The sequence below is a fragment of the Condylura cristata genome, unplaced genomic scaffold (genome assembly GCF_000260355.1).
Source record: "Condylura cristata isolate star-nosed mole 26May11 unplaced genomic scaffold, ConCri1.0 scaffold00030, whole genome shotgun sequence".
Lineage (NCBI taxonomy): Eukaryota > Metazoa > Chordata > Mammalia > Eulipotyphla > Talpidae > Condylura > Condylura cristata.
The window spans coordinates 16,617,897-16,631,291 of record NW_004567131.1 but is presented as its reverse complement, the minus strand read 5'-3'; the positions used below and the strand labels follow the sequence as shown (position 1 = coordinate 16,631,291).

Genomic DNA, 13,395 nt, shown 5'->3' with positions numbered 1-13,395 from the left:
TGGCATAGAAGGTCCAAGAAATGTGACAGTGAAAAAGAAAATAAATAGGACAGTGTTAGTGGAGGTTGCTTGCTTGAGGGAGGCTGTTCGGTTTTAAATGTTGTTTTTGAAGAGACTTGTCTATATAATAGGAGACTTCTTACCGAATGCAGTTATACTTTAATTAGTTGCTTATGCTAAAAATTTTGATACAGGAAATCACTAGAAACTAATCATTGTACACTTTGGTATTTTAACATGAGATAATTTTATATTCATATCTAAGTCTTATTGAAGGAGGAGTACATTCTGAGGCTGTTGATTGAAATTTCATTGTGCTTTTTGTACATCAAATGCACCATTGTATGACCTACTTTTTACAGGTTTGCTTTCTTTAAAATGGAATGAGGACTTTAGACATATGCAAATTAGTCTAAGCTGGAAACTTTTAGTTTATCAGGATTTCCCAATTTTCTCTGGTTGAAGTTTACTTTGTATATTTTTCAGTGACTACCTACTCCTAAAGATCAAGCTCCACCATTTCTAGAAAACAAATTTTAAAATTCTGCATATATTACGTCAGTGAAAAAGTTAATGGAAACATAGCCTTGCTGAAATATACCGTATTTATTAATTTTTACAAAGCACACAATTGAAGCAGCTGTGTATTGCTACCTGGGTAGACTTGTATGCTAGTACTGATGCATAGCCAAGTAACCATGGCTTCAGTTCCAGCTTTGCCAGTGTAGTATTTTGTTTAAAATAGGAATAGTAGTAGGCACTCTCTCATAAGGATTAATATTGATATTTGTAAAGTGCTTGGATCCCTCCACACAGGCACTTAAACAAACAAACACACTTATTATATTTACTCTGCAGAGAACAATGTTAATAATGGATTACATTGTGTCTTTGTGCTTATTTATGTTTTTAATAAAGAGGAAAGGATATGTAAAACTAAACTTTCATTAATTCAGCTATTCTTTTATGTAGTGTAATATTTTGTTTGACTTATACAATATATGGGCGTATTTACATACTTAAGGCCTGTATCTTCAGTCACATCTTACTTAAGGTATATAAAAGACCAGTAGACTTCTTACTCCATCAAAACAGGACACTTTCCGTCTTGTACTTCTTGGCCTCTCCTGACCTCTGCTGGTGAGGTTTCGATGTGCATAATTCAGTCAACTTCATCCTCAGTCATACATCCTAATACTCATGGGGAAAAAAAAAGCATCTGAAGACTTGTAGTTAAGTTCAAAAATTTTTTATTCTAGAAGAGAAGCCTGTATAATATCTATCCATGCATTGTATATGTTTAGCCTTTACTGTCTGGACTATTTATCATGTTAATAGTGGGAGGAACCTTGCATGAGATAGAAGACAAATGAATACTCTGTGGGTGATTACTAACAGTCCTTAGTACTTAATAGTCAAAGGCTAAGTCATCATAGTCTAGAAATACAGTTGCAGATCACTGGAGGTTGAGAGGCAACAGAGAAGACACTGGTCCCAGTTTTAATACTTATACTCTCCTTGACCTGACTCAGAGGGGACATCAATTTAAAATAACTTGGGGCCACCTGGCTAGCTCAGTTGGTAGAGCATGAAACTCTTAAAATAACTTGGTATCAGATTATAAAGGTCTAAAGACAGTTTAGTCTTCCTAAAAACAACTCATGGGAAGAAAAGTATACAATAATGTATCAATTTTGAGGTTAACGTAGATAATGTAAAGATAGAATAGAGACTAAGACCTGCATCATTTTCCATTTGATGTACATTGTTCTGACAGGACAGGAGTTAGTGCCCTCATCTAGGAATCAGAAGTGCTCAACTTGGACACAGGACTTGATGGGCACAAGAGACCTGAACTAGCAGAATGTAGGTTGGGGGTGGATGATAAAAAGTAGGCTGCAAACTATTTAAGTTCTAATTAGTTTGCCTTAGTAGGCAAAGATATTTTTAAATCTTGTTAGGGAAGAGATGGGTATTAGTAGTATGTTTACAAAAATCATTTTGTTGAGTTTGAAGTCTGTTGAACTTAAGTGGATATTCTAACTCACTGTTATATTCTAGTTTATCCTGACGTTATAGCAAGATGATGTGCTTCAAGTTTATTTTTCTAGAGCACTGAAATTTACATTTGTCACATGTGTTTTTAGTTACTTCATACTTTAGTTAGCTATATCCTATTTGGTGGTAAAATATATTTTATCCATAAACTGTGGATAATGTTAATGGATATTGTTAATGGAGTTAACATTTAAATCTAATTCAACTATGGAATTTAAATATTCTATAGTTTAGGAACTTTTTCCAAAGGTTTATTACCATGTTTTCCCCAACGGGAAAAGAAAGCATACTTAATGGTTCATAAAATTGTGTGTATTTTGTCCTTGCCTTTGTGAGGATGAGTAGCATTTAAAATTTTATGCATACATAAGTGTTAAAATACAAGTGTGCCTTTAAAAAAAAAGAATAACTACTTCTTAAAGTAATTCATTGATAATTCATAGTCATAAAAATGAAAGATAGCAAGAGATCTGAAAGATCTCAGCAGGGTTGTCCTGGCAAAGTGTATGTTATTATACTCTTGGGTTGGCTTGAATTATTTGGTGTTTTCCTGTTGGTGGGGAAAAGGATTGTGCTTTGAAAGAAGGCAAGGGAAGGAAGTGCAGAATAACAGCAACAACAAAAGAAACAAAAACCAAATGGCAAGTAGAGCAATCATAATTTTTCACAGGTTGCCCTTCTCAAAAGTCACATTTAGCAGAAACATTAATTAGATTTTAGTGCCCTGCTGAGTTTTAAAATTAAACATATTTCTGGAACCATCTGTAACATTTTATCACTAATAATATGATGAAGAATATGCTTAGCCTTTTTGAAGGATGGGAATTGCAACAATTTTTTTTTTGCTCAAAAGATATCTATTATTAAAAAAATCAAAATTTTACAGTGAAGCAATTTAAGAACTTTAAGAATATGCCTGGAAATAAAATAATGTAAAAATATTCTCATTGCTAAGAATCAATACCCAAATCCAGGATTTTAGGGGAAAGGACTTACGTTTCCTTTATACCTAAAACTGTTGATGAAAGGCATCTGCCTGCCTGAAGCTACATTGAAGATGGTCAATAAGGAGCTCGTGTTTTCATCTGAAAATTATGCCTGAACAAGTTCAGAGTACATGATAAAACAAGAGTCAAAAGATGTGAAGGATGCAAGTCCAGAAGCCAACCTACCTGGCTTTCAAACCTCATCAAGCTAAAACTTATTCCTTGAGGGATTTGGACACATGGCTAGTCCAAGCCCTTTGTACCTCTGTTTCCTTTTTTGTAAAATGGAGGTGATTATACCTACCTCAGGGGGTTGTAGTAAGCAGACATTTTTTGAACCTAAAATGTATCCTCTGAACAATTTCTTTCTTATATGGTCTTCTACTTCTGTTGCTTTTTATTCATATACACATGCACTTATAGAAGCCTCCAAGAAAGAAGATGTGGGGATTGAAGGGAATTAACAAAATTGTAATCTCAGCTCGTTAATCAGAAAGAATAATGATATGCCTTATTTTCTGAAAGTAGGTACCTATTTTGTGGTTGGTACTAATTTAGGCACTGGGAAAGTAACAAAACCTCAGCTTTTGTTGAATGTAAATAGTTAGGAGAGCGTATAAGTTAGATGCAGTAGCTAAGGGCTTCTTAACAGAACCTTATAAGTATATAGACTGACTTATGGCCAGAGAGATCACCATAGACTTCCTGACTGAAGAAGGTATTTTCTCCTGATGGAGTACAAATGTGCTCTGAGGGCAGACAGGCTGCCAAGGAAAAGAGAGAGGGCTGGCTGAATGTACATGCTCAGTTCTTTTCCGAGGTTTTAAATCAGTTAAGTCATTCCTTATTGGTGAATAAGAGATTGGAAAACAGCCCCAAGTATTAGGGGGAAAAAATCCCTCTTCTGGAAACCAAAGAAGTGAGGAAGAAGCATTTTTGTACAAAGTACTTCTTTCCCCAGCTTTGTCCCAGATTTCTTTTCGTGTGATATATCCCCCTCACATTTTCCACCCATCTCCTCATACTTCACTTAACTCTTTAGAGCTGCTGTTCCTTCCCTTGTGGTGCTGAGTTATCTCAGAACTACATCTACACATGTTTGTTATACTCCTACCCATGCTGTACTTGATAAAAATCCTAATAATTTTCTATTCTGCATTAAGACTCATCTTCTCTATCAACCCTGGTGGATTTCACTGCTCCATCACAGCCTTGCTGCTACCCTTCCTGTTTCTAGCTGGGAGAACATAACACAGTATTTTATCCATTTTCCTTAACAAATCATGACATTTATTCTTTTTGTTCATGAATGTGTGTGTTTGTTTATTTATTTACTAACATTGGCGTACAACACTGTACATGATGTAGGGGCAGGTTCACGCCTCCTCAGATGTTTGTTTTCACACTATCTTCTCCACTCTTTGTTCCCCATTCCCACCCTCCCTTTTTCTCTAGCAGCTTTAATTCTACCAATCATTTCTAGGGTTTGTTTGAGTTTGTTAGTTCCTTTGTTGTTTTTCCTTTATATTCCACATGAGTGAAATAATCTTTGATTTGTCTGTCTTTATGACTTATTTTACTTAGCACAACCTCCTCTAGTTCCTCCAGTATCCAGTCTCTTAGTATTTGAGGACTGCCATACTGATTTCTATAGAGTGGAGTGGTCTACATTTCTACCAAGACTCCATGCGGGTTCTTTTTATCTCTGCATTCTTTCCAACATTTGTTGGTTTGGCTTTTTGATATAGATCATTCTTACTGGAGTGAGGTGGTATCTCATTGTGCTTTTGGTTTGTATTTCTCCGACGATATGTGATGTTAAGCATAATTTAATGGGTCTGTTGGCCATCAGTATGTCTTCTTTGGAGAAGTGCTTGTTTAGCTTTTCTGCCCATTTTTTGGATTGTGTTCTTTGTTTTCTCTCTCTTGAGAGTAGGAGATCTTTGGAATAGCCCCTTGATAGATGCACAGTGTGCAGAAGTTTTCTCCCTTTCGATGTAGTGTCTTTTTGTTTTAATGATCGTTCATTTTGCTGTACAGAAACTTTTAAACTTAATGTAGTTCCATTCATTTATTTTTGCTTTTGTTTTCTTTGCTATTGGAGTTGATCCCCAGAGACAGACATTCTGGAAGCCATTGTTGTAGAATGTTTTGCTTATTTGATTATGTTTCCTTTTGTGTATTTTATGTTTTCCAGCCATATTATAGCCAACTCTTTAATTCATCTTGAGTTTAGTTTTAATTTTCCGTGTGTGGCTATCCTGTTTCTCCTAGCACCATTTGTTGAAGAGACTTTCCCCATTGCGTACTCTTTGCTTAGTTGTCAGAAATTAACTGTCCATATTAATGAGGGTATTTTCTGGTCTCAATTCTTGTCCACTGGCATGTGTGTCTACTGTTACTCCAGTACCATACTGTTTTGAATATACAGCTATCCTTGTAGTATAGTTTGAAGTCTGGTAGCATAATCTGGTAACATTTCTTTAAGGGTGGCAACTATTATTTTTGTATAATTTTTCACTAGCAATATTGCTTTGTATATAGTAATCTCTCCACAAATACACATTTATCCTTTAAAAAAATCAACTCTGGTGCTTCTCTGCTGGCACAAGGGTTTAAAATACACCACTATAAAGCTATACATAGCCACTGCGGCATGAGTTTGATTCCTCAGCCAGGGAGGAGACCCACATGGTGCAGCAGACCTCTCCTGTCTCACCCACTGCTCCCTGCAGCAGTGTATTTCAGTAGATCTACCTGTTCTATTTCCCAATCTGTCTCTGGTGAATCCTCTCACCCCCTGTACCTCTGGCCTGCACCCCAGTTTCTGTATGTGTGAATAAATAAGTGTTTTTATTTATTTATTTATTTAAAAAAAAAACAGTTCTGTCATTGAAAACTTTCAGATGCTAGAATTCAGCAAAATTCAGAAGTGGAATTTTGAAGTTGTGGTTTTTGCTTCATAAAAAGTATTTTAGAATGTTAATTGGTTTAATTTTAAATTGGTTTAAATTTATAGGTTATATAGGGGTTTTAGTGATTTGTTTTAGTGTTGGAAAATTTAAACAATTTCTTTTTTCCTATCTCAGTGGCACATTGCTTATGTATCTTAATTTTAGCTGCGGGATACTAGCGCTACAAATGTATTCAGCTGTAAAACTTAAAAAGTTAGCCTTAAAAAAGCTATAAAACTTTTATAAGAAACCTCAAATGAACATTAATAATAAATTTCAATTTTATTTTAGCAAAAGCACCTGGAAATTGAAAGAACTACCAAATGGTTGAAAATGCTAAAAGGATGGGAGAAATACAAGAACACTGAAAAGGTAATTAAGCACCAATGTTTCCTACATCTGAATCCACACAAATAATTCAAGGTGGATATTCCCAGGTACAAGTTTTTCTTTAATTACAAGTATTATCTTCATTAAAAAATATTTTAATTTAATGACATGTCTCAAATTAGTCTTTCTGTTATAATAGGATACGCAGTACAAGCTGATTTCAAAAATTAAGCAAATGTATTAGGTAATTCAGAGGTAAGATAGGTGTCAAGAGTGAGGTAATTCTGCCCAGTTATGTTGCTGTGACTAAGTAGTTTATTCATCTCTCTTCTCTACCTTCTGCAGTGGCAGCTTTACACAGGTGTTGGCTTTCTTCTAGGGTCAGAATCATTGCAGTAGTTCCAGGCTCCTTATTCATGTGTCTTGCTGCTCAGCTGGAGAGGGCCCGCCTTGAAGACCTTCCCCTGAAGCAGGAACTTTTCCAAAAACTGTTAGCAAACCCCCACCCCCCTTAAATCTTTTTGTCCTGCATGATTTTATTAAGTCAGTTGAAAAATATATACACTCATCACAATGATTAATATCACCACCAATCTCATCAGGAAAATCTTCAAATATAAGGAAACTGTGAAGTTCATGGGTGGGAAGTTTCTTGAAAATATAATTTTTACTTGAAAGGTTAAATGTTAACATTAGTAACAAATACTATCAGATCATTTCCTTAAAGGAACAGATTTATTATACTTCATCATTTGCAAAAATACCTGGTAAATACCCACATATGAACAACTTAATTTGTTTAGTCAGCCTTTCAAGTTGTAAGGATGTTCCACAAAAATATTGATTTGTTCCCAAAAAATATTAGTTTTTTTGTGCCTTTTTCCATCTCGGTTGTAATCCCCGTGGGCTTCCCATCACCAGATCACCTGTGTGCCATCACCATAGTCCAGTGCACTTCCTGCCCCCCACACTCCCCCATTTTTGATCCCATTCCACACTCTACCACCGTAGAGTCTCTGGTATATAAGTGTTCATTTTTATTATTATTTTCTCCCCTGGTCCTTTATACTTCTGCTATGAGTGAAGCATCCGGTATTTTTCCTTCATAAGTATCCTTTCCTAAAGCCAACATTATACTTCATCAGGCAGCAGAAGTTCTCCATGTATTTATACCACTTCATCACTTAAGAAATTAAGACATATATTTAAGAAGTGAGAGTGAGTAAAAATTAATCATTTATACTGCTTTGTCAAGGGCTTTTCAAAGTGAAACTGACATTAAAAAATAAATTGTGGGTGGAAAATACAGAAACTAACACAAGGACTACTGCTAATTGGTACAAAGGTATCAGTATTTTGCCACCATTGCTTTTCTACTATTAGTCACCATAATGAAAATGGCAAATAACATTTTAGTATTATGAAAGCTCATCTAAACCTCAGTTTCCTTATCTACAAAATACAAATAATAAATAATACCCATTTCAAAAGGATAATGAGGCAATAATTTAATGCATGTGAAGTGATTAATACTGCACCTTTGTAAGCATTCAGAAAATACTACCTACCACTTTTAGTTTTTTGAAGGAAGGTCAAACAATAAAATATTTTTAAATGAAGAAATTCTTTAGAGGGGCCCTCCCTAGTGGGCTAAAGGTTAAGGGTCAGTGCTATCACCACTAGGGCTTGAGTTCGATCCCCTGCCAGGGAGGTGACCCACACAGCACAGTAGATCTCACCTGTCCCACCTGCTGCTCTCTTAGCAGTGTATTTCAGTAAATGTTCTTGTTCTGCTCCCCATTTTGTCTCTGGTGAATCTTCTCACCACCACCCCTACTCCCCCAATGGTCTATACCCCAGTTCTTTTGCACCAAAAAGAAAAAAAATAAGACCAATTACAAAATAAAAACGATATTATATAGTCCTACCATCCTGTGATTGACTAAAGTTGAAAGAGTTAGAGCTAAACAAAGTTAAGGAAGGTTTCTATATTATAGGGCTAGATGAAATATTTTCACATATTGTATAAAAATAGTTGGGACCTCATCTAAACCTCAAAATCTGATATTATGATGCATGTGGGAATTTTTAAGATTGCATGAAACTTATTTAACCTTAGAAGTCTTTTTGTTAAGGGCTTTCTCACCAATGGCACTTTTCTTTTTGACCATCTTAAATATCCTTAGTTTAAATATGTTAAAGCATTATTATTTTATTTTCATCAGGAATGAGTTCATTTTGGGATTGTTGGTTTCATTAACTGTATTTTAGCATTAGGTTGGAACTCAAGATGTCTTTTAAGAGGAATCAGTTTAAAGTAGAAGATTAGTTCCGACACCTATGCTCTTGCTTAATATTACGCTGTCACTTAGATTGTCCGAGAGTTGGCAACAATTTCACCTTACATCTTTTGGGAAAGATTGCTGAAGTAGTAATTACGGAATAAATTTTGATACATTGCACCTGCATTCAGTCTCACATTCAGTCTAATAAAATATTTGTACAATTACATGTTCTTCCATAGTATACATATATTTCTAGAAGTATGGAAGCCTTTATAAGAATGAGTTGTCTGCTAGGCTACTATTCTGACAGCAACTCTGGATAATGTAGTTCCCATTAAGAGACATTTTAGCAGAACTATTTCCTCAATGTATAATTTTAAAGCACTTTCCCAAAACTATAATGCTAGGGTCATTTGATGATGTATATGGTCCAATTTGGTGTGAAACAGAATGCACCTTCTGAAAGAATTGCTGCTATCAATTCATACCTAGTTTTAAATTACATCCAAGCAAAAATAGTACCATGTATTTTTCCTCTTGCAAGAGTAGGTATAAGTTTTTTTCTCCACAGTCTTCACTTACATAGTAGAAATACAAATAAATTTCTAAAAATATCTTGACATAAAAATACAGATGTGCTAAATATTTGGACTTTCATGAACTTTAATGAACCAAAGTTTCCATGAAGATTGTTGCCTAGTGCCCCTTTTCTATAGTAGATTGTACTTAAAAAAAAAAAAAATCTATTAAAGGAGGAAATGAAATCATCTCTGCTGAGTTAAGACCATTGAGATTTAACTAGTCATGATGTAATTGTATCTAAACTATGCCAAACCAGAGTACTTACAGATATTTTTCTATTTGTATGTGTATATCAAATAACTGAAAGGATTTTTGTTGGTCAAATAACAGCTCTATTAGCTATGTGGATTTGTATTAGAAAACATTTTTTTTTTTTTTGGACAGGAAAATAGAGTCACAGTATTTAGAAATGAATTTGTCAAGGCCACCCACTTTGTTAGTAACAAGCAGAAGATCCTGTGTCCACCCTCTACATATAGCTTGTTTGTTGTACCATCTTTTATGTTAACTTTCTTTTTGATGGTTGTCAATAAAAGGTTAGTAGGAAATAGAATACAGTTATAAAAGGCATTAGGGCCTTGTGGATGGTTCAAAACCTTTATAGTCTAAAGTTAGGGGACTCATACTTATTGGCTGCAGAAAATCAGGGATGAATCAGGGATGATGAAAGGAAATGGAAAGGCAAGAAAGAACAGAAGTAACTCGGCAAGTAAACTTTGCTTCTAGTACATACTTAGAGTTTTCTGGAAGTCCTACCAAATTGAGCCAGGCTTGCTGGTATGAAAAGTTTACTCACTACCAACTGTGATGATATATGGCTTGGCACATTATCACTGTTTTAAATTCACTAATGTTAGAAATATTGAAAACATTTGGTCACTTGATGGATTTTTTTTTCTTAGTTGTTGATTTGTTAGATGTTTCATGATGAACTAGACTAATTTTATTGGCAAATAAACTAAGATACTAAAAGCAAAAGGTAGATTTTGTTTACAAGTTTACCTGTTTAAAGATTTTATGTATCACATCCATAAAATATATTTGTAACATAATTGTAAATTTGGTGTTTCTCAAAGTGGCATATTGAAGTGTTACTAAATTTCAACATGTAGAAATTTTATAGCTACTAAGAAATTTGAAGTCAAACTAACCAATTTCAGTTCTTTTGAAGCTAACTGAACTTCATTAATGGTATACCTTTCATCTAATTACTTAACCTTTTTTTTCTTGTGTGAAACACAGGAATGATAATAATAGTAGCTGCCTTTTTAGGACTATAATAATATTATAAGGAATAAATTGCTTTAAAAACACATCTGCTGGTTCCCAATGCATTATGAATTGTAGGTAGGTATAACTGTTGTTATTCACATTGTTAACTACTATTTAAGTCATCATTATCCTCACTCTCATATATACCCTATTTCTTCTTTCTGGAAAATTCATTTTTTAGTTTATTGTCATCTTTCTTTAAAGGAAATCTTTCCAAACTTTCTTGCGACTCTCTTCCACCAATCTCAGGATGTGAGCCACTGTGTTGGCTCAGTATAAAGTGATGACCACAGCATATTCACTGCCCTCATCCCCAATAACTTTGTCCCTAAACGTCTTCTCAGCTAGCCTTGGAATCTGCTCTTCTACATAGGGGTAACCTGGCCCTGCCTCCACTCATGAAGTTCTAAGTAGTGTAATGCCCACTACTGTCTTTTTCGCACCCTGTCCCATCTCTGGAGAGCTTATGTCTATCATGATTTCTCTCCTCAATGTGTGATGCTCAGCTATATGGTTTTATTTTAAAGGATTCTCTATCTATGTTCTAATTATCTGCTTGCATACTTATCTTCCTCTACTGCACAATGAACTCAGCAGAACCTTTTCATGTTCGTAGCCATAGTACCTAGTAAGTGTTAGTCATAAAGCAGGCAATCATTACAAAGACTCTTTGTAGAATGAATGAATAAATGGCATTCATTCATGAGTTGGGGATGATCAGCAGTCATCTCTCACTAATTAATTCCACTACTTTAACAAAGCTATTATCTCTATTTATTATCTCTGTGATTGGCAGAGATGCCCTGAAGGAAGAGAAAGAAGATGAAATTCTTTGACCTAGGAAAGCACTTCTAAGTTCCCTGGTTTTCTTCCATTTAAAGTTGAATAGTATCTGCTCTGCTTACATTGCAGAGTTATTATTGAAAATATGACACACTGCTTTGTCAGTTCAGAGATTTTAATAAATGTAAACTTGGCTGCTATTTGGAGAATACACAAATTTTATTATAACTGTTGTATTTGGTGTAATTCCTATTTTGTCCTACAAAATTTATGGTAATTGAAAAATATGTGGGGAAAGATGGAACCATAGTAAGTTGGTCTGTCATGAACAAGTGTTTGAGAAACAGTGAGCAAGATTTAAAAATCTTATTTTAGAAGTCTCATAATTTAATTATTTTTCTGCTTATGTTTGTCTTTTATTTTATTACCTTCTACTGCTTGAATTCCAGATATAGCCTTCTTATATTATTTTTAAGTTTGTGTAAATTTTATTATCATTATTTTAATGTTTTCTGCTCTTGAATTTCTTTAATATTTTCCATTCCACGTTGATTTGTCCAGTTGAGCAGAATGATGGATACTACATGTACTTTGTTTTGGAAAGGTGGTTTTGTATTTTATAGAATATAAAATCAATGTCTTTTAAATTAAAAACTGGTAACATTTGTTGTGCCTTTGGGCACGTTGTTTAGCCTCTTTGTAATTAATTTTCAACATCTGCAAAATTGGGATCATATCTCATAAAGTTGTTAATATGTTTAAATAAGATAAATATCTTTAATTTAAAATATTTTCCTGCACATTGTAACTACTCAGTAAAAGTTGGTTTTATTGTTACTGTTGATGATAAAGTCAATGTATAAATGTTCCCTTTTTATTTTTTAGCTGATATATAATTGACATGTAACAGTTTCAGGCATACAGTATAATCATTCAGTATTTGTATAGGTTGGGAAATTATTACTACTGTGAGTCTAGTTAACCTTTTTCACACATGAATTATTTTTCATGTCAGCCCTGGGTCCATTAATGGTTTATTTTCTATGTCTTTCTTAATTTAATCAGCAATTTGCCCCATTTCCATCCCTATATCTAGATTTACCTTTAAGACAATATAATGGACAGTAATTTATGTATAATCATTGAGTGCAGAATTGAATGAAAACAATAAAATGTCTAATGTCTTCAAGTGATACAACTTAAGAAATATGTATCGAAGCTCTTATTTTACTCAATGAAAACTTTCAGACTGCTGGAGAATTCAAGTCCAATAAGTTGATCTGTTTACTTGAACTTATTCTAATTGACTATTAAAATTTCACTTCTCACATTTTCATTAGATTCTACTCTTTGTATATATTCATATCAAATACTTTTACACTATCACATCTTTACTCTAGAAATTTAGGAAATAATTTGAAATTCTTTAAATATATGTTATAACTTGAACAGAGATAACAGACTTTCCTGAGAAATCTTACATTCACATTTTTAATCATACTTAGTGCTCAACTAATGGTGGTAGATGTTTAGTACACGAGAAATGTTTAAGTACCAGAGTCTAGACTTCACAAAGCCTTTCTGTATGTGTCTTTCCATTTAGAGCTATTGCATGAGTTAAAATTTCAAGGATTCTAGTCATTATTGCTATTTTAAATTTGGGACATACTATGTTTATATAAGAAAGAACAGAACAAATTATGTGATTATCTACTTGAATCAGCCTCACAGTATTAACTCTTTCACAATGGAAGTTGCACAGTGTCACTCATTTTAAGCCACATAATCAGAGTTTCCTAAAATGACATAATGATTTATTTACTTAAACTTTAGATAAATAAAATTTTAGTAGTATGATAGTAGAAACTGTTGTTATTAATTCATAGCTTGTCTGCATTTCAGTTATTGGAATTGCATCTTATAGAGCTAAAGATCCTTAGGATAGTTTACTTTCAAGGATTCAAAGAGTTGATGACACTGATAATTTATACAATTTATACCTAATTTTATTCAAAGGTGGTGACTTTCCTTCTTTTTTTTTTTTTTAAAGATTTTATTTATGCATACAGAACTGGGGTACAGGCCAGAGGTGCAGGGGCAGTGAGGGGATTCACCAGAGACAGTGGGGAGCAGAAACAGGCAGAT

The 13,395-nt window shown here is 33.9% G+C and overlaps 1 protein-coding gene across 2 annotated transcripts in view; it reads left to right on the top strand.

Annotated features, from left to right (window-relative positions):
• The window catches only part of USP6NL (USP6 N-terminal like), a 98,383-nt gene that overhangs the window by 55,974 nt on the left and 29,014 nt on the right, over positions 1-13,395 (top strand). For both annotated transcript variants that reach the window (XM_012731415.1, XM_004691243.2), the window contains exon 5: positions 6,290-6,370. In XM_012731415.1, the coding sequence (XP_012586869.1) occupies positions 6,290-6,370 (81 nt within the window). The remainder of the gene's footprint in view (positions 1-6,289; positions 6,371-13,395) is intronic.